Here is a 25,961-nt window from a genome sequence, read left to right on the forward strand (position 1 = left end):
GGGACAGCGGTATTTTGGTTGGGCCTTGGGCTGGAGAAACATGCTCAAGACCATTCGAAAGGGCAGATACGGATCTTTACCCCATTGAGAGCCATGTCTGATTCACAGGAATTGCTTCACTGTGCGATTAGAATATGGGAATTGTACTAACTGTCACTGTACAACAATAGTGAATGGCAGTAATGTGCAGGCTGGACCTGGAGATAACATCATATCTCATGTCTAGATTCCTTTTGATACGACAAGTACAGAAGTGTCGTATTGCTTTTCAACAACTATAATGTGCTTCGAGGGAAGTAGTATCTATCATCAAAGATCCTCACCACCCAGTTAATATTCTTTTCTTGCTGCTCCCATCAGGTAGAAGGTACAAGAGCCTCAGGACTCACCACCAGGTTCAAGAACAATTACTACCCCTCAACCATCAGGCTCTTGAACAAAAGGGGATAGCTACACTCAACTACCCATCTATTGAGATGATCCCACAACCAATGATCTCACTTTGAAAGGACTCTTTATCTTGTTATTGCAAGTTCTTGTTATTTAATGCTAATTTATTTATAATTGTATTTGCATAGTTTGTTGTCTTCTGTGCTCTAGTTGATCTTTCATTGAATCTTGTTATAGTTACTAATCTATAGATTTGCTGAGTATGCCTACAGAAAAAAAACCTCGGGTGTATATGGTGACATATATGTACTCTTGATTATTTACTTTAAGCTTTGAAATTTTACAAGAATGGTGAGTTAGTGAAAGATGAGGTGATTACATGATCATTGTAATCAATTATGAGGCACTGAGTATCAAATGCTTATAATAAGTAATTATTTCTTAAGTTAAGCCTGTAATCCCTTAGCTGCCCTCATTACTACCAGCACCTGGATTAGTCCATTAGAAACTCCCACCACCCCTAGGGGGCAATATCACCCACTTTGGGAACCATTGCTCTAGGCGAACGTGGCCAGCATTTTATGTGGTGAATTCCTCTCTGACTTAAACTTGGGGGTTTTCTCCTGAGATTGTTAGTCTCTGGAGTTACTGCTATCAATTATCTCATGAGTTAGTTTTTATATATTTCTTTGTAAACTTCTAAGACATTGTTTTGCTTTTATTACCAATTATATGACTATAAGTTTACTCCTTCCCCATACATAAACTTCTTTGATACTTTTGAATTCTCCTTGATTCCCATAATCACTTTAGCAACTTGGTCTGCAATTATCAGATAAAGGTAAAGATAAAAATCAGACTTGTACAGTTTTGTCCCTGGGATATTGTATGTGTCTCCTGGAATCAGGACTAGTGGGGAGAAGTACAGGACTGTTGCTGTCTCAGGTGAAAAAATTAATGCAGTTATGTTCTCACACTGACCAAACATTCAGATGTTAATGCGAGCCCACATCTGATCATCCCTTCAGCTTCATACTGACCTTTTGTTCTTTTCAATACTTCCACCTAACTCTTTCTTATCTCCTCAACTGTCTATACATTTTATCTCCTACTTTAAATTCATGTGCTCTCGTATATGACATTTCTACCTTGGGGAAAAAATTCCGACAGTCTGCCCTATCCCTCTCATAAACATCTGTCAGGTCTCCATTCAGCCTCCAATGGTCCAGAGAGAAAACAACCCAAGTTTATCCTACTTTTCCTTATAGCTAATACTTTCTAATCAGGACAGCATCCCAGTAAACCATTTCCATACCCTTTCCAAAACCTTCATATCCTTCCTGTAATAGTGCCACCAGAATTGCACACAGTATTCCAAGTATAGCTTAACCAAGATTTTATACAGCTGCAACATGACTTGTACTCAGTGACACCTTTTTTGTTGCTTAAGTAGTGATTTTCTTTGTTTTTTAGTGGAGACCATCATGTTAAAATCCAAATTGGGATTTCTAGGTCAAAACTTTGGTCCATTAAATGTAAATCTGTGCAGTAAAGGTTACTCTGTTCTTGGATATGCCTGTTAATCTGAGTTATCCTGGAAAATATAAACACAAGAAATTCTTCAAGTGCTGGAAATTAAGAATGGCAGACACAAAATGCTGGAGCAACACAGCAAGTCAGGCACCATCTGTGGAAAGGAATAAAGAGTGATGAAGGCTCTTGACCTAAAAAGTTGACTTTTCCCATAGATGCTAGTTGCCTTGGAAAATTCTTTATTTTGGCAAATTGGAATAAATAAAGACTTTGCAAAATGCCTTAGGCTAGGAACCCAGAAAAGAAGCGAGCCAAATACTTTTGATTTTGGCAGAAAACAATACAGTGGATTCTGGTTAATTGGGCCATCATTTTGTCTGGACAGCTGCTTATTTGGGGCAACTCTTCAAAAACCCATTCTTCATTTACTAGGGCCATGATGCAGCTTTATTGGGTTAGGAAACAGTTACTGAACAGTTTCTGACTAGCGTCACCACTTATGTGGTTGTTAAACCCTACACTGTGCTCAAAGCAAACAGTTTTTAAATAGCATCAGCTATATGTGCTTGCGTTGTGTTATCCATTTTGGCTGACCAATGCCGATTCAAAAAGCAGCGATTTTTGATCTTTTTTTTTATTTTGACTTTCAAAAATTTCAGACCCTTGCCATGGTACTATGAAAAGATTTGACACTAGCTGAAAAAATTACCCTACTGGTCCAAATTAAAAAGCCATCCGCCTATCAGCACTTATTTAATGTTGGAGTACAACACCACTTCATACAGGAAGGCAATGAAGGCAGGCCATTGCCTGTACTAGATGGCTGATTTTGTTCGTTTATAGTCAATTTAAAGAACGTGGTATCATACACTGGAATAATTCCTCCGTCAATAACTATTAGGAACTAATACACAGTCTTGTAGTACTCTAAAGCTGTTCTAATTTGTTCTGTATTTCACTTAAATGATAATTTGTTACTCAGTTAAACGGTAGTTTGTCTTTTTTCTTATACGTTTTGAACTATTTCATGAAACTTTGACTAATTGGGCAGACGCTAAATTGGACCAAAATGTCCCAATTAACCGGAATCCACTGAACTGACTGTAAATAAAACTTCTGCAATATTTGAAAATATTCCTTCGTCCTGGCTTTCATCTCCTCTTTTTCAATCCAAGTACTAAATTGATTATCCACTGAGAGTGAGATGCCCCATAATGGCATTTAGTGCACTTCAGCATTGTGTATCATAGTTTTGTGGATGGCTGCAACATAGTTATTGCCATTTTTAATTGTACCTTCAATGACTGTGAGATGATGCGTTAATCAGCTAAGTTTTGTTTTAAGTACAGGAAACAGCTATCTGATTGGGAGGCTCAGTTCTTAATTTATATCAGTTAGTACTAGAAAGAGCTTGTTCAATAATTTTTTACTAGTGTATTTTTTCTCTTCCCTGCAGTGTGATGCGATTAGTCTGCTGGAAAAGGAGCACGATTACAGAGATGAACACTTCGACTTCATTCAGTCACACATTCGAAGGTTTTGCCTTCAGTGTATCCTTTTCAATCTTCTTCCCTGAGTGTTATTCACATGATATTTGTCTCACTCCCAGGTTATAATGTTTAAGAGTGGGTGATGATAAAACAATGAACTGATTTCATTCTGTAGCATTGTGCATCCTGGAAAGAAATCACCTTCTAGTCCAACTTCGTGTTTTTTAAAGGTTTAAGATGTAATATGTGAAAAAAAAATGCACAATGTTATATTCTGAGACAGAGGAGGAACTAAGTAAAAATATATCATAATGTCTATCCAAAATTTATTGGAATTTTCTCTAGAAGTGTTGAGTGAGAAGTGATAGATGATGTAAAAAATGGCTTTGGAAAATGGACATTGGTTAAGAAACCATAATTCATTCATTTTAAATGAAGGAAGTGAACTAAAGGCTAAGGATGCTGTTCTGGGGAATTACTTTAACATAAACTTAAAGCTGCATTAATTTGATTTGAAAAATCACAGCTATCATCCTTTATGTCAGCCAGTAGAAGTTGCATCCATAAGGGTATAATTTTACCAGTAATTTATTGGATGTGAGCATTGCTTGCTGGGTCAGCATTTAAGGTCCATTTGTTCCTTAAAAGCTGACCTACCAAGATTGTGATTCACTGTTGTATTGGGCTACTGCAACCCCTAGTGAAGTATTGTTGGGATGGATGAGTCAGAACTACATAGCACAGAAATGGGCTGTCGTCCCAATTGGTTCATACCAACAGTGATGCCTGTCTGCGCAAATCCTACTTGCCTGTATTCTTTTATTCAGTTCCTGTCGAAATACGTGTCCAAACGTCTTTTAAACATTTTGCCTGTCTCTACTACCTCTTTTGGCAGTTCATTTCATTCAACCCGGCATATGAAAGGTGTGCCCCTCAGAATCCTTTAAACTTCTCTTCTCTCACATTAGATTAGATTAGATTATGAGGACACGCAGTCCTGTTTTATTGTCATTTAGTAATGCATGCATTAAGAAATGATACAATGTTCCTCCAGTATGATATCACAGAAACACAAGACAAACCAAGACTAAAAAACTGACAAAAACCACAGAATTATACTAATTTTTTACCCTTAATTGATCATATTACTCAACTTTCATTTAAATGGTCTCCATTATATTTAAGCAACACACATCAAAGTTGCTGGTGAATGCAGCAGGCCAGGCAGCATCTGTAGGAAGAAGTGCAGTCGACGTTTCAGGCCGAGACCCTTCGTCAGGACTAACTGAAGGAAGAGTGAGTAAGGGATTTGAAAGTTGGAGGAGGAGGGGGAGATCCAAAATGATAGGAGAAGACAGGAGGGGGAGGGAGGAGCCAAGAGCTGGACAGGTGATTGGCAAAAGGGGATACGAGAGGATCATGGGACAGGAGGTCCGGGAAGAAAGACAAGGGGGGGGGGGGGGGAACCCAGAGGATGGGCAAGAGGTATTCAGAGGGACAGAGGGAGAAAAAGGAGAGTGAGAGAATGTGTGCATAAAAATAAGTAAAGATGGGGTACGAGGGGGAGGTGGGGCCTAGCGGAAGTTAGAGAAGTCGATGTTCATGCCATCAGGTTGGAGGCTACCCAGACAGAATATAAGGTGTTGTTCCTCCAACCTGAGTGTGGCTTCATCTTTACAGTAGAGGAGGCCGTGGATAGACATGTCAGAATGGGAATGGGATGTGGAATTAAAATGTGTGGCCACTGGGAGATCCTGCTTTCTCTGGCGGACAGAGCGTAGATGTTCAGCAAAGCGGTCTCCCAGTCTGCGTCGGGTCTCGCCAATATATAAAAGGCCACATCGGGAGCACCGGACGCAGTATATCACCCCAGTCGACTCACAGGTGAAGTGTTGCCTCACCTGGAAGGACTGTTTGGGGCCCTGAATGGTGGTAAGGGAGGAAGTGTAAGGGCATGTGTAGCACTTGTTCCGCTGACACGGATAAGTGCCAGGAGGGAGATCAGTGGGGAGGGATGGGGGGAACGAATGGACAAGGGAGTTGTGTAGGGAGCGATCCCTGCGGAATGCAGAGAGGTGGGGAGGGAAAGATGTGCTTAGTGGTGGGATCCCGTTGGAGGTGGCGGAAGTTACGGAGAATAATATGTTGGACCCGGAGGCTGGTGGGGTGGTAGGTGAGGACCAGGGGAACCCTATTCCTAGTGGGGCGGCGGGAGGATGGAGTGAGAGCAGATGTACGTGAAATGGGGGAGATGCGTTTAAGAGCAGAGTTGATAGTGGAGGAAGGGAAGCCCCTTTCTTTAAAAAAGGAAGACATCTCCCTCGTCCTGGAATGAAAAGCCTCATCCTGAGAACAGATGCGGCGGAGACAGAGGAATTGCGAGAAAGGGATGGCGTTTTTGCAAGAGACAGGGTGAGAAGAGGAATAGTCCAGATAGCTGTGAGAGTCAGTAGGCTTATAGTCGACATCAGTGGATAAGCTGTCTCCAGAGACAGAGACAGAAAGATCTAGAAAGGGGAGGGAGGTGTCGGAAATGGACCAGGTAAACTTGAGGGCAGGGTGAAAGTTGGAGGCAAAGTTAATAAAGTCAACGAGTTCTGCATGCGTGCAGGAAGCAGCGCCAATGCAGTCGTCGATGTAGCGAAGGAAAAGTGGGGGACAGATACCAGAATAGGCACGGAACATGGATTGTTCCACAAACCCAACAAAAAGGCAGGCATAGCTAGGACCCATACGGGTGCCCATAGCTACACCTTTAGTTTGGAGGAAGTGGGAGGAGCCAAAGGAGAAATTATTAAGAGTAAGGACTAATTCCGCTAAACAGAGCAGAGTGGTGGTAGAGGGTAACTGATTAGGTCTGGAATCCAAAAAGAAGCGTAGAGCTTTGAGACCTTCCTGATGGGGGATGGAAGTATATAAGGACTGGACATCCATGGTGAAAATAAAGCGGTGGGGGCCAGGGAACTTAAAATCATCGAAAAATTTAAGAGCGTGAGAAGTGTCATGAACATAGGTTGGAAGGGATTGAACAAGGGGTGATAAAACAGTGTCGAGGTATGCAGAAATGAGTTCAGTGGGGCAGGAGCAAGCTGAGACAATAGGTCGGCCAGGACAGGCAGGTTTGTGGATCTTGGGTAGGAGGTAGAAACGGGAAGTGCGGGGTGTGGGAACTATAAGGTTGGTAGCAGTGGATGGGAGACCCCCTGAGCGGATAAAGTCGGTGATGGTGTGGGAGACAATGGCCTGGTGCTCCTTAGTGGGGTCACGATCGAGGGGTAAATAAGAGGAGGTATCCGCGAGTTGCCGCTGTGCCTCGGCAAGGTAGAGGTCAGTACGCCAGACTACAACAGCACCCCCTTATCGGCGGGTTTAATAATAAGGTTAGGATTAGTGCGGAGGGAGTGGAGAGCAGAGCGTTCAGAAGGAGTGAGGTTGGAATGGGGACAAGGTGCGGTGAAGTCGAGACGGTTGATGTCCCGTCGGCAATTAGCGATAAAGAGATCCAGAGCAGGCAGAAGACCAGAGCGGGGTGTCCATGAAGAAGAGGAGGGTTGAAGACGGGAGAAGGGGTCATCGGTGCGGGTGGAAGAGTCCTTGCCGAAGAAGTAGGCTCGGAGACGGAGACGGCGGAAGAAAAGTTCTGCATCGTGGCGTCCATTATATTTAACTTTGGTCGGTCGTATTAATGCAGTTAAGATGTTTATTCTGCCTAAATTTTTATATATATTTCAGGCATTACTGATTTTTGCTCCAAAATCTTTTTTTGATAAAGTTGACTCTAAAATTTCTTCATTTATTTGGCAAAATAAAAACCCGAGACTGGGTAAAATACATTTACAGAAAGCTAAGAGAGATGGAGGTTTAGCATTACCTAACTTTACATTCTATTATTGGGCAATTAATATTCGACACATGAAATCTTGGTTACTTGACCAAGATCCACTATCCATTCCTAAATGGGTAGCATTGGAATTACAATCTGCTCAAGGTTATGCACTTGGTTCTATTTTAGGTTCTTCTCTTCCTTTTGATTTGAAACGCCACAAACAGGTCTGTAACCCGATAGTTAAATATACCTTACGTATTTCGTTTCAATTCAGAAAATTTTTTGATCTTAACCAATTTGGGCTAGCGATCCCATTTTAGGTAACATTTTTTCCTCCCTCTTTCACGGATCGTGCTTTTCAAATTTGGAAGACTAAGGGTATTTCAGGGTTTTTGGATTATTTTTAGATGGTTCCCTTATGTCTTTTGAACAATTATCTAATAAATATAGCTTACCAAGAATACATTTTTTAAGATATCTCCAAGTTAGAAATTTCCTAAGTACTATACTTTCCTCCTTTCCAATGCTCCCTCCTACATATATTTTAGATACTATAATTAACCTTAATCCATGTCAGAAAGGTGCAACGGTTATTATTTATAATATTATTATGAAACTTAGGAAAGCACCATTTGATAAGATTAGGTCAGATTGGGAACAGGAATTGGGTTTTATTATTTCGGCGGATGACTGGGTGCAGATTTTACAACTAGTCAATACTTCCTCTATCTGTGCTAAACATTCCCTAATTCAATTTAAAGTTGTCCATAGAGCACATATGTCCAAAGATAAATTAGCTCGTTTCTATTCTCATATTAATCCTTTTTGTGATAGATGTCAGGGGCAGATAGCCTCTTTAACTCATATGTTTTGGTCCTGTCCTACTCTGGAAACTTTTTGGAGAGACATTTTTAATATTATCTCAAAGGTATTGAATATAGATATCTCTCCCCATCCTATTACTGCCATCTTTGGATTACCTAAAATTTCCAGTAATCTTTCTCCTTCAGCCCGTAGAATGATTGCATTTCTTACTTTAATGGTGAAAAGATGTATTTTACAACATTGGAAAGAGACTAATGCTCCAACTACGTTTTTTTGGTTTTCCCAGACGATATTATGCTTAAATTTGGAGAAAATTAGAAGTAATCTTCATGATTCTTCAGTTAAATTCGATCAAACCTGGAGATCTTTTATTCAACATTTTCATTTAATGTAATTTTTTTTTCTCGGTCCATATTTATATTCCCTTGTTTTTTTTTTAACTTTTTAATGGAGGTTGGGTTTGAGGACGTGATTTTAAGTTCCTTAACTCTACTTGTTTCCTAGTTAGCCCATCGCTTTGCTTTGTTTTTTAGTTTAGTTCGCACGGTGGGTTTTTTTGGGGTTTTTTTTCTTTTTCTCTATTGATATATATAAAATTTAGTATACTATTGTATTACCTTGTTATTTTATGTTTAAATTGCACTGTTTGTATTAATTTTTTTCTGTATTAATATTTCCTGTAATATATTATATTCTAACAGTGTATTAGTGCCTATATGGTTTACCTTCTGTGTACTTACTCAATAAAAAGATTTAAAAAGAAAAACCACAGAATTATAACATAGTTACGACAGTGCAAAGCAATACCGTAATTTGATAAAGAACAGACCATGGGCATGGTTAAAAAAAAAAGTCTCAAAGTCTCTTGAAAGGCCCATCATCTCACACAGACAGTAGAAGGAAGAAAAACTCTCCCTGCCATGAACCTCCAGCGCCGCAAACTTGCCGATGCAGCGCCCTGGAAGCACCTGACCACAGCCGACTCTTGAGTCCGTCCGAAAACTTCGAGCCTCCGACACTGAGCACCGAGTGCTTGGACCCCGGCCCCGGCAACAGGCAATAGGTAAAGCTGAGGATTTGGGGCCTACCCCTCCAGAGATTCTGGATCGCACAGTAGCAGCGGCAGTGAAGCAGGCATTTCAGAAGTTTCTCCAGATGTTCCTCCATGCTTCTCACGTCTGTCTCCATCAAATTAAGTTCCTCGGGGTCAGTATCACAAATGACCTGACTTGGTCCAACCAAGCAGAGTCCACTGCCAAGAAGGCCCACCAGCGCCTTCACTTCCTGAGAAAACTAAAGAAATTTGGCTTGTCCCCTAAAACCCTCACTAATTTTTATAGATGCACCGTAGAAAGCATTCTTCTAGGGTGCATCACAACCTGGTATGGAAGTTGTCCTGTCCAAGACCGGAAAAGGCTGCAGAAGATCGTGAACACGGCGCAGCACATCACAGAAACCAATCTTCCGTCCGTGGACTCACTTTACACCGCATGCTGTCGGAGCAGTGCTGCCAGGATAATCAAGGACACGATCCACCCAGCCAACACACTTTTCGTCCCTCTTCCCTCCGGGAGAAGGCTCAGGAGCTTGAAGACTTGTACGGCCAGATCTGGGAACAGCTTCTTTCCAACTGTGATAAGACTGCTGAACGGATCCTGACCCAGACCTGCATCTCGGTTTTTTTGCACTACCTTACTTCTCATTTTTCTATTTTCCATTTATAGGTTTTTAATACTTACTATCGATGTGTAATCCAGGGAGCGGGAAGCACAGAATCAAATAACGCTGTGATGATTGTACGTTCTAGTATCAATTGTTTGGCGACAATAAAGTGTAAGTATAAATCAGGATTATGCATGGTACCTACTTAACAAATACTGATATCATTTCAGAGCGGCCATCTTCTCCTCCCCTCCCCTCCCTCTTTAACACTATGCCCTCTAGTTTAAGACTCTTGTACCCTGGGAAAAAGACTCTGACTATCTACCCCATGGCCTACATTATCATATCCGTCTCCATAAGGTTACCCCTCTACCTCCTGTGCTTCAGTGTGAATGAATACAGCTCGTTCAATCTTTCCTTATACACAAATCATGGAGGAGAAGATGGCGACGCGACGCAGCGCGCGTGGCCTCTCCGATGAAATTATATCGTATTTGTTAAATGGGGCCGTGCACAATCCTGATTTGATAGAGATGGACGTGAGAAGCACGGAGGAACGTCTGGAGAAACTTCTGAAATGCCTGGTTCGCTGCCGCTGCTACTGTGCGATCAAGAATCTCCGGAGGGAAGGCCCCAAATCCTCGGCTTTGCCTGTTGCTGGCGGGTGGGGCTGGGGTCGAAGCGCTCGGCAGAGATGGTGCTCGAGTGCTGGTCAGAGGCTCAAAGTTTACGGACTGACTGAGAGTCGGACTGTGGTCGGGTGCTTCCAGGATGCTGCATCAGCAAGTTTGTGGTGCTGGAAGCTCATGGCAGGGAGAGTTTTCTTCCTTCTACCGTCCGCATGAGATGTTGGGACTTCCAAGAGACTTTGAGACTTTTTTTTTACCGTCCCCATGGTCTGTTCTTATCAAATTACGGTATTGCTTGCACTGTTGTAACTATATGTTATAATTATGTGGTTTTTATCAGTTTTTCAGTCTTGGTCTGTCTTGTGTTTCTGTGATATCACACCGGAGGAACATTGTATCATTTCTTAATGCATGCATTACTAAATGACAATAAAAGAGGACTGTGTGTCCTCATAATCTAATCCTTCCATTCTAAGCAACATCGTGATGAATCTTTTCTGCTCTCTAATCCTAGATCTTTTCTGTAGTGTGGTGACCTGAAATGTACACAATACTTAAAGTGAAATCTAACTAGTATTTTATGCACCTACGACATAACATCTTACACTCCAAGCCTTGATCTATGAAGACAGGTGTGCCAAACTCTTCTGCACTACCCTATCTGCCAGTTTTACTATTTTCAAAGAATTACGAACTTGCACCATAAGGTGTCTCCTTACATCAATGCTCCTAACATCCCTGTGATGTATTTTTCATGCCAGTATTTGATGTCCCAAAATACATTGCCTTGGGCTGTTCAGTGCCAGAAGTGTGGTGATACTGGGCAGGCTGCCCAGCACAATCCTTTCAAAATGACACATTTCTCTGTATGCTTTAATGTGCATGTGATAAATAAAGCAAGTCTTTCTTTTATCTTTCTTTTCTTACATCACACTTGCCTGTCACTACTCCATCCAGCTTTATAGCTGATCTATGACCCTTTGACAACCTGTTTCACTATCTATGATTCTCCCACTTTTCATGATCTGCAAGATTACTAATCAGACCACAAATAACAGTGGTACCAGCACTAATCACTGCATGGTCAAAGAGTTGGGATGTATTACAAATTTGGAATGCTGTGCAACTTGGAAGGGGGCCTACAGCTGATGATATTTTACAAATGCTGTCCTAGCTTGTACAGGTTATGTGTTTGGAGGCATGGGACATTTGAATGGCTTTGACATGTAACTGAAGTGTGTTTTGTAGGTAGCACATACTGCACCCATGATATTTATTATGAATTTGGTTCCAATCATGCAGGCTACTTTGTCCAGTACTGTGAACCAAGTTGAAAGTTTGAGCATGGCTTACTCTGCACTGGCCTGGATTTTACATCACTTTAATGATTTGTATATGGTGGAGTGGTTTAGGGAGTCAGAAAGTGAGTCACTCACCAGGATATGTAATCTTTGGTGTAATTTGTGGTTGGTGCACTTAAGTCTCTTCTCACTGATGACATCCAAGATACTGACGATAGAGGTTTAATGATAGTAATGCTGTTCAATATCAATCGTATTTGATTCGATTCTCTTTTGTGGAGATAGTTATTGCCTGGTACATGTGTATTACTATTTACCTGATCATTCCTGATTCTTGTCCAAGTCTTGCTGCATTAAGGTACAACGTTGATCTTTTTTTGAAGAAGAATTGTTAATACTATTGAATCATGTATGAACATCCCCACTTTAAACCTTGTGACAGAAAGAAGGGATTTTTTTTTTCCCCAAGAATATACTTTATTCAGAAAGGTGATGAACCTTAAACTGTGGTCCTTCCCCAATGGGCCTTCGCGGTGGCCGCACCAAGATTGAGTGCATTCCTCAGCATGTATTCCTGCATGCGAGAATGTGCCAGCCGGCAGCATTTAGCCACGGACATCTCCATGTGCTGGTAGACCACCAAGTTTCGGGCTGACCAAAGGGCGTCCTTCACCAAGTTGATGATCTGCCAGCAGCACCGGATGTTAATTGATGAGGCAAGTGAACCTTGGGACACTGCCCTGCAAAATTCCTACGGTAATGTTCTAAGACTGGGATGATTGACTATATGACAACTGTCATGCTGTTCTACATTATGAGTTACCATACAATTCTAAACTGCCTACCAACGTTCCAGGCAGCATCTCTAGGAAGAGGTACAGTAGACGTTTCAGGCTGAGACCCTTCGTCAGGACTAACTGAAAGAAGAGCTAGTAAGAGATTTGAGAGGGGGAGGGGAGATCCAAAATGATAGGAGAAGACAGGAGGGGGAGGGATGGAGCCAAGAGCTGGACAGGTGATTGGCAAAGGGGATATGAGAGGATCATGGGACAGCAGGCCCAGGGAGAAAGACAAGGGGGAGAGGGGAAACAGAGGATGGGCAAGGGGTATAGTCAGAGGGACAGAGAGAGAAAAAGGAGAGTGAGAGAAAGAATGTGTGTATCAAAATAAATAACGGATGGGGTACAAGAGGAGGTTTGCCTCCAACTTTCACCCTGCCCTCAAGTTTACCTGGTCCATTTCCGACACCTCCCTCCCTTTTCTAGATTTTTCTGTCTGTATCTCTAGAGACAACTTATCCACTGATGTCTGTTATAAGCCTACTGACTCTCACAACTATCTGGACTATTCCTCTTCTCATCCTGTCTCTTGCAAAAGTGCCATCCCCTTCTCGCAATTCCTCCGTCTCTGCCACATCTGCTCTCAGGATGAGGCTATTCATTCCAGGACAAGGGAGATGTCCTCCTTTTTTAAAGAAAGGGGCTTCCCTTCCTCCACCATCAACTCTGCTCTCAAACGCATCTCCCCCATTTCACGCACATCTGCTCTGACTCCATCCTCCCGCCACCCCCCTAGGAATAAGGTTCCCCTGGTCCTCGCCTACCACCCCACCAGCCTCCAGGTCCAACATATTATTCTCCGTGACTTCCGCCACCTCCAACGGGATCCCACCACTAAGCACATATTTCCCTCCCCACCTCTCTCTGCTTTCCGCAGGGATCGCTCTCTACGCGACTTCCTTGTCCATTCGTTCCCCCTCCCCCATCCCTCCCCAATGATCTCCCTCCTGGCACTTACCCTTGTAAGCGGAACAAGCGCTACACATGCCCTTACACTTCCTCCCTTTCTACCATTCAGGGCCCCAGACAGTCCTTCCAGGTGAGGCGACACCTCACCTGTGAGTCGGCTGGGGTGATGTACTACATTCAGTGCTCCCGATGTGGCCTTCTGTATATTGGCGAGACCCAACGCAGACTGGGAGACCGCTTTGCCTGACACCTACGCTCTGTCTGCCAGAGAAAGCAGGATCTCCCAGTGGCCACGCATTTTAATTCCACATCCCATTCCCATTCTGACATGTCTATCCACGGCCTCCTCTACTGTCAAGATGAAGCCACACTCAGGTTGGAGGAACAACACCTTATATTCCGTCTGGATAGCCTCCAACCTGATGGCATGAACATTGACTTCTCTAACTCCCGCTAATGTCCCACCTCCCCCTCGTACCCCATCCGTTATTTATTTTTATACACACATTCTTTCTCTCACTCTCCTTTTTCTCCCTCTGTCCCTCTGACTATACCCCTTGCCCATCCTCTGTCGCCCCACCCTTGTCTTTCTCCCTGGGCCTCCTGTCCCATGATCCTCTCATATCCCCTTTGCCAATCACCTGTCCAGCTGCTCCATCCCTCCCCCTCCTGTCTTCTCCTATCATTTTGGATCTCCCCCTCCCACTCCCACTTTCAAATCTCTCACTAGCTCTTCCTTCAGTTAGTCCTGACGAAGGGTCTCAGCCCGAAACGTCGACTGTACCTCTTCCTACAGATGCTGCCTGGCCTGCTGCGTTCACCAACAACTTTGATGTGTGTTGCTTGAATTTCCAGCATCTGCAGAATTCCTGTTGTTCACCAACATTCTAGTTTCTTAATTACTCTACTTTGTTACTTTCCTTAATACAGATATTTTAGATGGTGCTGCACTTATTTATACTTCAATAAAAGAAAATAAAAATATTGATTTAATGTATAAGTACCTTGTCCATAAGTTATATGGATTTCCTTTCCATTCACCAGTACTGGTTGTAGAAAAAGATGCAGTATTTATGTAAGTTCAGTTTTGAATTACAAACATTTTCCTCATACATATTATAAATGAAAAGCATTTGTTTGGTAATCGATTTTTTTTCATTCAATTCTGGGTTCGATATTTTAAGATGATTTATCCTTTTTATCTCAAGTAATACAGGCAGTCCCAAGTTAGGTCAGAGTTTCAATTCCTGTGAACATGTTCATAAGACAGATATTTCTGTTAGTCAGAAATGAACAAGGACTGTGCGTAAGGGAGGATTACAGAAACATCTGTAATGGAAGATCAAGCAGGCACAGGAAAAGCGACCGGCCAACCTCACTGACTCAGTGAGCCTGCTCAGCTCAACACCCGATTATTGCTCAAGGAGGAATGGGGAGAGATGGCACATAGAATTGCCCTTTCCCCCAAATGATAGAAAATGCCCGCAGCCCTGCAGCAGGTGGCAAATCCATCCCCGTCCTTCTTGCCGGTCTCCAGAACACTTATTTGTATGTACTGAGTAATCATGGAGAGCCTATAACTTAAATGAGCCAGCGTGCTGCTCTTTTTTTAACTAAACAATTTAAAAAATGTGACAAAATACAAATCATTCCACTTTTACTAGATATTCAGAATGATTGTTTTAATAATTGATCCTGTAAAAATGAGCCTATGAGCCAAATTCATATCTGGTGTCTTTTTATTATGTCATTGAGGACACGTTTTTGCCTGTAAATCAAAGAGCTTGAGTTTGCGGCAGTAACTCCTCGCTGTTTGAGCAGGAGTATTTTTTTAAGATATAGTAGATTTCATTAATTGGGACACATCAGGACCAGACATTTTGCCCCAATTAAGCGGCTGCCCTAGTTAGCTAAAGTATCATGGAAATAGTGGAAAAAGTTTTTTAAAAAGATAAACTATCATTTAACTGAGCAATAATTTATGTATTGAACTGGAATACAGAACAAATTAGAACACTACCAATACTACTACAGTACTATAAAACTGTATTAATTCTTAATAGTAATGGTCAGAGGAATTAATCCAGTGTATGCTGCCATGTTCTTTTGATTGACTGTAAATTAACAAAATCACTCATAGACACCTAGTGCAGATAATGGATTGCCTTCATACAATGCTTTTGATAATTGCATCCTCCAAATCATTTTCATTGTAATATTTAAGATTGTTGATGCCTTCAAATTCTTCATAGTTCCAAACATTGCAAGTAGTAAAATAATTTTATTTTCACTTCTGGCTGTTTCTGGCATCTCCAAGCCTGAATTCTTGAAATGGCAATGGGCAAAACAGTTCTCAATTCTCTTACTGCTTATTTCTCGCCAACTATCAGTGACCCAAAAAAAATCACTGCTTTTTGAACGAACGAACGAACGAACACATATACTCATTCTCATTCTCTCTGTCTCTCCCTGGCTCTAAGCATGGTGTTGTGTCTTAACAGCCACATGACTGACTGTAGTTAGAAACTAGCAAAGCTCCTGTCTCAATTAAGCGACATAGTGTCCCAAATAAACAAAGGGAATTTTGCCTCAATTCGATTTTGTTTTTTTAAGTGTAGTCCCAAGAAAGCAGCTGCCCCAATTATTTGATGGCACAATTAGCTGGAATCCTCTGTATTTCAGAATGTTACTTATTGACTAAATCTTTTCCTCATTAAATGTGATTAAAATGTGCAAAGGGTCTATAAGCTACTGTATGTTGTTGAACAAGTGAATTACAAATATTCTTACAAACATTTGCCAATACAAATTGAGCACCCCTTCCCCAAAATGCTTTGGCCGGATGTGTTTTGGATTTCAGATTTTTTTGGATTTTGGAATATTTGCATGTATTTAATGAGATACCTTGGAGATGGAACCCAGGGTGGCAGGCTTATGCTCTGTCTGACTATGAGTACTGTGCTTTGCACCTTGGTCCTGAAGTATTGCTGTTTTATTTGGCTGTATTGATCGATATTCATGTATGTTTGAATGACAAATTGAACTTTGGTAAGTGTAACATGAAATCCATTTACAGTATGTATACAGCTTATACATAGTATAAGCTGGGGGTAATATTAAATAACATTATGCATAAAACAATAATGTGTACATTGAACCATCAGAAAGGTAAACTGTCACTACCTTGGCCATCTAGTTGGACAGTCAGTGGATGTTTGGAACCACCATCATTACTGATTCTGAATTTATGTGCTACTAGTAAGCACTCTTTGTCTTCCACTTGTTCATCGCATATATGTACTGATATAGCCAATCAGCATCTCAAATTTTCATCAGCAACAATCTCGGTAAAATCATCAATGAATTTCCCAAACACAAGGAAATCTTCAGATGCTGGAAATTCAAGCAACACACACAAAATGCTGGTGGAACGCAGCAGGCCAGGCAGCATCTATAGGAAGAAGTACAGTCGACGTTTTGAGCCGAGACCCGACAGGTCTTGGCCGGGAACGTGGACTGTACTCCTTCTTATAGATGCTGCCTGGCCTGCTGTGTACCACCAGCATTTTGTGTGTGTTGCTTGAATGAATTTCCCAGCTTCTTTGTGATCAGCAGATGCATTATCACTACCAACCTTTAAAAATTTAATGCTGTACCTTTTCTTAAAATTCCGTAACCAGCCTGCTGAATATTCACATACATTCAATTTTCATTTCCTCATGATAGACCTGTGCTTGCTTCATGATCAGCATACCATTAAGCAGTATATATTCACTCCAATGCAGATGAATTCACTCTTTCACTACACAATCAAGACTTTCAGTTTTCACTTTATGCAGTGTTTTTGTGTTTTTCATTCACTTCTGTTCATTATATATGTGAGGTCACATCTCAAAAGTGTCTGCAGTGCACAGAGACATGTGCATTGCCTGGGAACCTTCCTAACACTATGTGGAATTTTCCATTTGTGACGTCATGTTAGTGCTCAAAAACATTATTGAATTTCAGATTTTGGAATATCTGATGAGGAGTGCACAACCTTACAAACAGATCTATTTTCAAATTCCACTTCATATTCTTTCAAGAAGATATCATAGTTTCCATCATTTTGAAACTCAGGTCATATAATTATAAACGTTTCAATGGCATAAGCTTTCCTGGTATTTTAAACAGGAATGTTATTAGTTCATATTTTTAAGATTCCAGGAGAAATTTTAACATATTACCAGAGCAAATTAACTTCATGTAATTGACTTGGCATTGATTTTTACACAAGTAAAGAATATTTAGACTTTACTTTCATTTTGTGCCATTCTTTAACTCTGTGTGTTAACACTTTCTGTAAGACCTTGTTAAAGGGTTGATCATTTTATTGCTTTGGTTATTGTTTGAAATCAAATAATCTTCCGTAGTCCTGCAGGATGGGACAATGAAAAGAAAATAGGAATTTTGTATGAAAATTTTCAGTCGTTAAAACCTGATGACAAATTTGAAGATGGCATTATGAAGCCTCCAGTAAGAAAGGTATCTTTTTCCATTTTTGTCCTGATACTAAATCATTCTAGTGGATTGCCATATCATTTTATAGATGAATTAGGTAATAAGGAAGCAGATTGAATAATTTTGATGATTAGAAGACTTGAGATTCATGCATAACATTTTGGATGCTACTGTCTGTGTTGCTATTTAAATTAGCTTACAAATCTGTCTAATTGTTTTGTAGTTGTACTGCTTTAAGAGTATGTACCATACACTTAATATTTAAAGATTCCAGTTGGCAGTATGCTGTTGAACTTGCATTTCAAATTAGACTGTGGTAACCAGTAACATCTTTTCATCTAACTACCACGAGAAGGCAGACTGCTAACTTCACAGTCTTGATGTGAAGCTCATAAACTGCATTGTGTCATTCAGTGCAATGATCTGTGGCCTTGAGTGGACAAGAAAATTATTTCATTTATGAAATAATGCGCTTTATTCAAACAAAACATTAAAGCTGATGGAATAGAAAATGTTACAATTTTTTTTTAGTGAAGTTATTTTGCAGTTATTGATTTAGACCTCTAAAGTGGGTACTAGACCTATACAAGTGTTTTGTATATCTTTAAAAATTATCTAGATACATTATTCTACTTTAGGGCAGCAATTTCAGCCTTCCTTCTTTCCTCTTGCAGTTTGTACATGAAAAAGAAGTTTTATCAGAAGATGATCAGGTCTTTCTTATGAAACAACAGGTAAAATACTTATTCAAATGTTAAAAACCAGGAGTTGGGGAAATCTCAAATTAATACAGTAATAGGAAATAATAGAAATAATCAGGATATCAGACCAAGTGGAGAGTTTTGATGTTTAATGTTTTGTTCTTATGTTTCAAGTACAATGCCTTGTAAAAGTATTCAGCCCATTGTTCACATAAATGGTATTACAACCAGGGGTTTTAGTTTAACTGAGAATTTTTATTTATGAATCGCATACAGGTTTCCCCCGCCATCTGAAGGTAGAGCGTTTCTATGAAACGGTTCGTAAGCCGAAATGTCGTAAAGCGAAGAAGCAATTACCATTTATTTATATGGGAAAATTTCGAGAGCGTTTGCAGACCCAAAAATAACCTACCAAATCATGCCAAATAACACATAAAACCTAAAATAACAGTAACACATAGTAAAAGCAGGAACGCTATGATAAATACACAGTCTATATAAAGTAGAAATACTTTTCCACAATCATTACTGAACTGTTCTCCGTAGCGAAAATCTCACACAAGCGCCGTCGGCAGAAAATCTCACGCAAGCGCAAAAACCTGGCGCAAGCGCTCTCCAGTAACCTTTAAGCTAAGCTGATGCCAAATCATACCAAACAACACGTAAAAATACGCAGCCGATATAAAGCAGAAATAATGTATGTACAGTGTAGTTTCACTTACCAGAATCGGGACAGCACCGAGCAACTGATGATGGTGTGTTAGACTGAGTTGTCGCAGGTTGGCTGGTGCAGTGGCCCCCACCCTCTGGGCCGCCGACAGATACAGAACCGCGAAGCATGCAGGGGTCCAGCGGTAGCCGGGAGGCATCCAGCACATCATTAAGAAAAAAGTCGAAATAAAGATGCTAATTAACTAGGTGCTGCTGGGCACGTAATTATCGGCCCAGATCAGTGCCCATTGCTGATTGCATCACCTTTGATCTGGGCCGACATTTAAGTGTGGGGCGGCACCTAATTAATTAGCATGTTTATTTCGGCTTTTTTCTTAAAGATGTGCTGTGTGCCTGCCGGCTACTGCTGAATTCTCCGCAAATCGGTACAGTATCTGTCTGCGGCCTGGGTGTTGGGGTGGTGGGACACTGGGGTGTCATCTCGTCGTCTATTTCCATTAGAGCAGGCAGCTCATCTTCTCCTATGACTGCCCACCTCGATTTTGAAGGTCAAGGTTCATCGTCTGCTGGGGCTGATGTGGAAGGCTTGCTTGACTCTTGCGCATTTTTCTATCACACAGTTCTTTGTAAGGACTCAAACCATGCTGCAAGTATCTCCTAAACCTACATTCCCTTTCAAAATTAAAGTCGTACTTATCATTGCAGCGAAAATCTCACGCAGTTGCTTCACGTTCATTTCGCTACTGCACTCGGTTTCGATTGTTATCCTTTCCTCTTCCAATTGCATCAGCTCTTCATCTATCAGTTCTTGGTCATGGGATGCCAAAACCTTTTCAACATCATCTTCGTCAGCTTCCACAAGCCAAACTCACTTTGTCCTTACTTCGTTCACCACGATCGAAATGCTTAATTATGTCTAGTTTTACGCTAAGTGTAACACCCTTACAAGCTCTTTTAGGCTTTTCCGACACCATAGTGCTCATCTTGCAAACAGCTGCTCGGGGCGCGCGCTGAATTTTTTGTCGCGCACTACTTTTTTTTCGTAACAGTGAAAACACTTTCTGAAAGCGAAAACAAGGTACTAATGTTGGTCTTTCGTAACAGTGAGGTTTCGTAAAGCGAACGTTCGAAAAGCGGGGGACACCTGTACTCCTTTTTCACAGTAGAGCCCAAAAACAGGGAAAATTGTAAAGCATGAAAAAGTAACAATTCAAAAAACTGAAATGTCAGCAGTCCAAAACTATTCATCTCCCTTTGCTGAGTACTCAGTTGAACTACCTCTTGCAGCTATTACAGCCAGTAGTCTTTTTGGATAAGTCTCTATTAGCTTTGCACAATATGACGGTAAAATTTTCCTATTGCTCCTTGCAAAATTGCTCAAACTGTGCCTGGTTAGTTGGGAAGCAGCAGTGTATAGCAATCTTGAGGTCCTGCCAGAGATGTTCGATCGGCTTAAAGTCAGGACACTAACTGGGCTACTCAAGGACATCAATGTTTTTCATTTCATGCCACTACCATGGTTGTTCTGGCAGTGTGCTTTGGGTCGTTGTCCCGGTAAAAGATGAACTCCATCTCCAGTTTAAGCTTTCTGGCCGAGGCTAGCATGTTTTTATCCAGGATCTCTGTATTTAGTAGCATTCACCTTCTCATCAATATTGACCAGATTTCTAGTCCCTGCTGCTGTAAAGCATCCCCATAGCATGATGCTACCTCCACCATACTTTACAGTAGGATGGGTGTTACCTGGCTGATTCATAGTATTGGATTGACGCTATACATACCACTTTTAAAAAATAAAAGAAAAATTTTTGCTTGTAAAGACTTCACAATGCATCACTTAGAAGATGCTGTAAAGATTTGAAAGAAGGTCTTGTAGTGGAATGAAACCAGTGGAACTTTTTGGCCTCAGCACTAAGCAGTACATGTGGTAGTATATAGTCATCGTAATAAATTGAGTAAACCAGATATTACCTGTAGGTAGAAAGTAGCCAACAGTGTAATACAACCAAAACAGGAATACATAGTGTTTGACTAAATACAGATTTAAGTTCTGTTTTTGTGTAGTATATAATTTAAAACTAGAGACTGATGCAGTGAGGAACAATGCACATTTTATTGCTGTATCAGAAATATCCTATTTTTATCACCTGAACATACTCCCTCATGTAGGTCATACTGTGGTGAAAAACAGGGGAGGCGAAAATTTCTATCCCTATCTGTATTCCACATGAAGTAGAAACACTATCTTTTCGCAGGGGGAAGTGAGCTGTACCTAGACAACATCAAAGTTACTTGAATTTCCAGCATCTGCAGAATTCCTGTTGTGTACCTAGACAACTATTGTTTTTCAGTGAATTGGAAGTAAGCTGGGGTATTAATAGGAATATCATTCATTAGTCCAGAAGATCTGACAGTCAGACACCACCAAAGTTGTACTGGCATCTTGTTACTCATGCAGTATTATAAAATCCTAAATGACATGAGCATAACCAAGATTACAGATTGCTAGACGTTCAAAACCAATTTGTAACACAATGTAAAGGTGCTCATTTTAAATAGTTTTAGAATATTCTCTTAATTGCTATTGAGGATAATCTTCGTGGCATTGAATAACAGTGATTAACTTGCCACTTGCCCTTTTACGTCTTTACTAAATATTATTTATTGTTCATAATTGGCACTTTGAAATATTGCTGTTTAAATTACACTGTTTAAAGTTGTGATATTTTCTTGGATTGAAAGTAAGAAGCAGAATGTCAAAATTTGTTTGTTACGTCAAATTGGGACTGTACCTAAAATAAGATATTAATAAGATTTGAGAATGGGTCTGTAAAAATAAAAGTTCAATATAGATATTAGGGCAACTTCTTAAATTGTGTAGCCAGATAAGTGCATGAGATAAATAAGTACCTGTCATGAGGTTCAGGTGAGTCATGCAGGAGAGAAAGGTTATGTAGAACAAACACTGTTGTAGACTAGATGAGCTAAACGATCTGTTTATGTTATAAGTAGTAGTGCTGCAGTGTTTAGCTTTTTACACTTGCAAACATCTTCTAACAACATAGTGGAAAATAATCTTGAAAACATAATCCCCTAGATTATATACACAGTAGATTTAGCGTATACTGGAAATCCAGAGCAACACACACAAAATGTTCAGCAGGTCTGGCAGCATCTATGAAAATGAATAAACGGTGCACATTTTGGGCCATGACCCTTCATTTCCATTGGTGCTGCCTGACCTGCTGAATTCCTCCAGCACTTTGTGTATGTTGTTCCTCTAGATGGTATGTTTTTTTTTATTTTGGTAACTCTGGGAAAAGTAAAATTTGTGGATTTCTGCTACAATTATAATATGTCTTTTAATTTGCAGTCTTTCTTAGCAAAACAGCCACCTCTTTCAACTGGAAGACCACTAGTGAGTAAATATAATTTGTGTTTATGTGAAAGTCACAGCATTGTACATTAATAGAACTTATTACTCTCAATTTGTAATACAGTTCAACATAGTTAGATAATTATGGCCTGTTTAACTTTGATTGCTAAGAACGCTGTAGAAAATAGACTTTGCTTGCATACATGAGATAAATTGAAAGTTTGGTTGCCTATGCTGAAAACAAAATAATAATTTGTACAGAGAAGTAATTCTTTCACTGTAATTAAATTGTCAAGTTTAAATTCAAATAATTTGGTAGCAATTTACATGGTTACTACTCTGATTCATGGTGCAGTGAACCAATCCAACTCAATTTTAACATACTGAGAACTGAAAGGCACCATAACAAGTTCTAATATTTGCAGATCAATATAGGAGAGTTGGGTCAATTTGCAATGGTTCTGATCACTGTCCAGTGGTTCACTGAATATGCATGGATATAACTGTCATTCTGTACCTGAATAGGAATCAGTCGTGACCTGGACTCTCCCTTCTTCACCTACCCCACACCGTTGTCAAGCATTATATCAATAAACCAAGTGATTTGGGAGTAAATCTCTGCTTATGCAACACAACACTGCTAAAGTATCTACGTTTTTGAGAGAAGAATTTGTAAAAGACTGTGTGTGAATTGGTTGCAGTTATTATTGTGGTGCTATTCATTTGCCAGCTGGAGACTAGAACAGGGGTAGGCAACCTTAAGCACAAATGATTTTCTAGCATGCATTATTCATTAATTTGAGGCAAAACATAACTAGATGTAGTTAAATGGATAATTTCCATATTTCAAGTTTTTTATGGCATTTATCTGGCCCACCATCCGCTCATTAATACACAATCCGGCCCACAGAGGCAAAATGGTTGCCAACCCCTGGACTAGAATATTCTGCCAAAATGTGTGCCCATTGCCAGCTTGACAATTTTTGTCCTTGTCCAATGCAGTCTTTATGAATGAAAATAAAGACCTGATTGCTTTCTGCAGCAGCCTTTGCTTTCCCTTTTTTCGATTGCTTCTGGGAAAACCAGTTCACATGTTTTTTTTAATTCTTTGCATGATTGTCATCCCTGCAGATTCTGAGATCTTTACTCTGACAATCAACTCACTGAGCACATTATCAAATTTTAATAATACTCTCAATACTTATGATAATCGTACCCAACTCTCCAGCAATGATCCCAAGGTCCATGCTGTTTCAGTTTCTGCTCTCACCCTGTCCCCTCCAAACAAATTCAGCATGGCCTTCTATGGACCATTGGTACCCTCTCAGAATCACCCAATCTGGAAGTTGGCATTTTAACCTATACACAGTGTTGCATTAAAACGATGCCCAAAATCTAGGGCTTCACAGACCTTCCCTTTTGAGTTTGGGCAGTTAATATTGCTAGACTTCTAGACTACCTTGTGTAGCAAAAATGTTCAAAATTCTTCTATAGGGGCACTTAGGCAATGAATCTTTCATACCTGCACTTTATTGTATATCCTGAAATCTTGTTTTGTCTTTGTTCAGGATTCCTCAACAAGAGTTGCTGGAGGTTCTCCAAGAACACCAAGTCGATCTGGAAGTGCCAATGTTGTTAATGTAACTCCTATTCCTGCAGGAAACAAAAAGATTGATCCCAATATCAAAGGTATTCCTGAAATACTTTTGTCATGCATTCATGCAGCACAAAAATTCCTGAGGTTTCCAACATAAGGTACAAAAACAAGCCCTTCAGCCCATGTTGATGTTTTGACCATCTACACTAATCCATTTACTTGCACTAGAACCATAACCTTCTATACCTTCCCTGTTTTTATCTCTCTAAATGCCACTGTCTGCGCATAATCTTTGTAACTGATTACACCAGCTCCTCTGGTGGAGGGTTCCAGATATCAATCACTATGTAGAAGAACTCTGTCCTCAAATCTCCTTTAGAACTTCGTCCTCTCACCTTAAACTTAAGCTCTTTTATTTTTGATACTCATTTCACAGGGGAAAAAGTTTTGACTACCTGGGGCTGGCTGGTGGCGCAGTGACATCGGTGCCAGACCCAGGAATGGAGGTTTCCAGTTTGGAAACCAGTCGGGTCCGCTCCCGAGTACGCTTTCCATCCGTGCCGGGTTGAGTGTCGAGATCGCAACTCGACCTCATAAAATAAAGGGAAACTATTGCAAAAATGTCTGTGTGAGGAGTGGCGCGCCGCACAGTCTCTCTCTCTCTCTCTCTCTCGCTCTGCGCCTTGTAAAAAGCCATGAAAAAGGCATCAATACGGACGCACACAGACGCACATACTCGCACGCACACGCCAAAAAAATTTTGACTACCTGACTACCTTTATCTCTGCCACTCAGTGTTATCTTCTTTCATCAAGTCACCACTTACTCTACTTTGTTCCAGAGAAAACAAACGCATTCTATACAATCTCTCCCCATCACTAAAGTCATCCAACCCAGGCGGCATCCTGGTAAATCTTCGCACTCTGTCCGATACTATCACATCTTTCCTAGTGTGGCAACAGGAACCACAGACAATAAGGTTTCAACATAATGTTCTTTGCCTGCCCTATAAAGCACACCTACTTGTGCTGTTACTTTCAGGGAACAATAGGCATGTGGCCTTCAGTTTCCCTGTTCATCAACATTCCTTAGCACCCTACTATCTATTGGATATGTTATACCACTATTTGACTTCCCGAAGTGTATTATCTGGCCCTTGTTAGGATTAAATACTGTCTGCCAGTGCTCCACCTAACTTTCCATCCGATTTATTGTTATCCTATAGGTTCATGAAGGGACTTGCTTGATTGTAGTTTCCTATAGTTGTTCTAGGTTTTTTTCACCCCTGATCAATTCTATGAACGTTTGTCATTCAGGTTTCACTAATTTTGCTATCTTTGTTTTTTACCCATACTGAATGTTCTGGTTCTGAACTCATGTTAATGCTCTTCTTAAGGACTTTCATTTGTCAAATGTTGTTTTTACCTGCAAGATCTCCTCCCAGTTTATTTTGCCAGGTCCTCTTAAGTACTATCAACATCAGCCTTCTACCCCCCCCCCCCCCACCCACCTTTAGGACCCATGACTTGGGAATAAGCCTTACCTCTTTCTGTAATCACCTTGAAACTTGCAGAATTATGCTTACTATTTCCAAAACTTACACACTTGCATTTCATTCCCAAGGTCATCCTGTTCCCTGTTAGGACAATCTATTTATTGTCTCAGAGACAATCTTGGACACACTTAAACTGCATCCGATCTAAGCCCTTTG

General features: G+C 40.6%; 1 protein-coding gene across 3 annotated transcripts in view; it reads left to right on the forward strand.

Moving 5' to 3' along the window:
• The window catches only part of LOC140195421 (cytoplasmic dynein 1 light intermediate chain 1-like), a 105,430-nt gene that overhangs the window by 34,674 nt on the left and 44,795 nt on the right, over positions 1-25,961 (forward strand). For all 3 annotated transcript variants that reach the window (XR_011885467.1, XM_072253692.1, XM_072253691.1), the window contains 6 exons: positions 3,380-3,473; positions 14,344-14,479; positions 17,817-17,928; positions 18,579-18,638; positions 22,651-22,695; positions 24,222-24,342. Coding sequence is in view for 2 of the 3 variants with exons in the window: in XM_072253692.1 (XP_072109793.1) it covers positions 3,380-3,473; positions 14,344-14,479; positions 17,817-17,928; positions 18,579-18,638; positions 22,651-22,695; positions 24,222-24,342 (568 nt within the window). In the remaining variant the exon portion in view is untranslated. The remainder of the gene's footprint in view (positions 1-3,379; positions 3,474-14,343; positions 14,480-17,816; positions 17,929-18,578; positions 18,639-22,650; positions 22,696-24,221; positions 24,343-25,961) is intronic.

The sequence above is a fragment of the Mobula birostris genome, chromosome 3 (assembly GCF_030028105.1).
Source record: "Mobula birostris isolate sMobBir1 chromosome 3, sMobBir1.hap1, whole genome shotgun sequence".
In the NCBI taxonomy this organism is placed as follows: Eukaryota; Metazoa; Chordata; class Chondrichthyes; order Myliobatiformes; family Myliobatidae; genus Mobula; species Mobula birostris.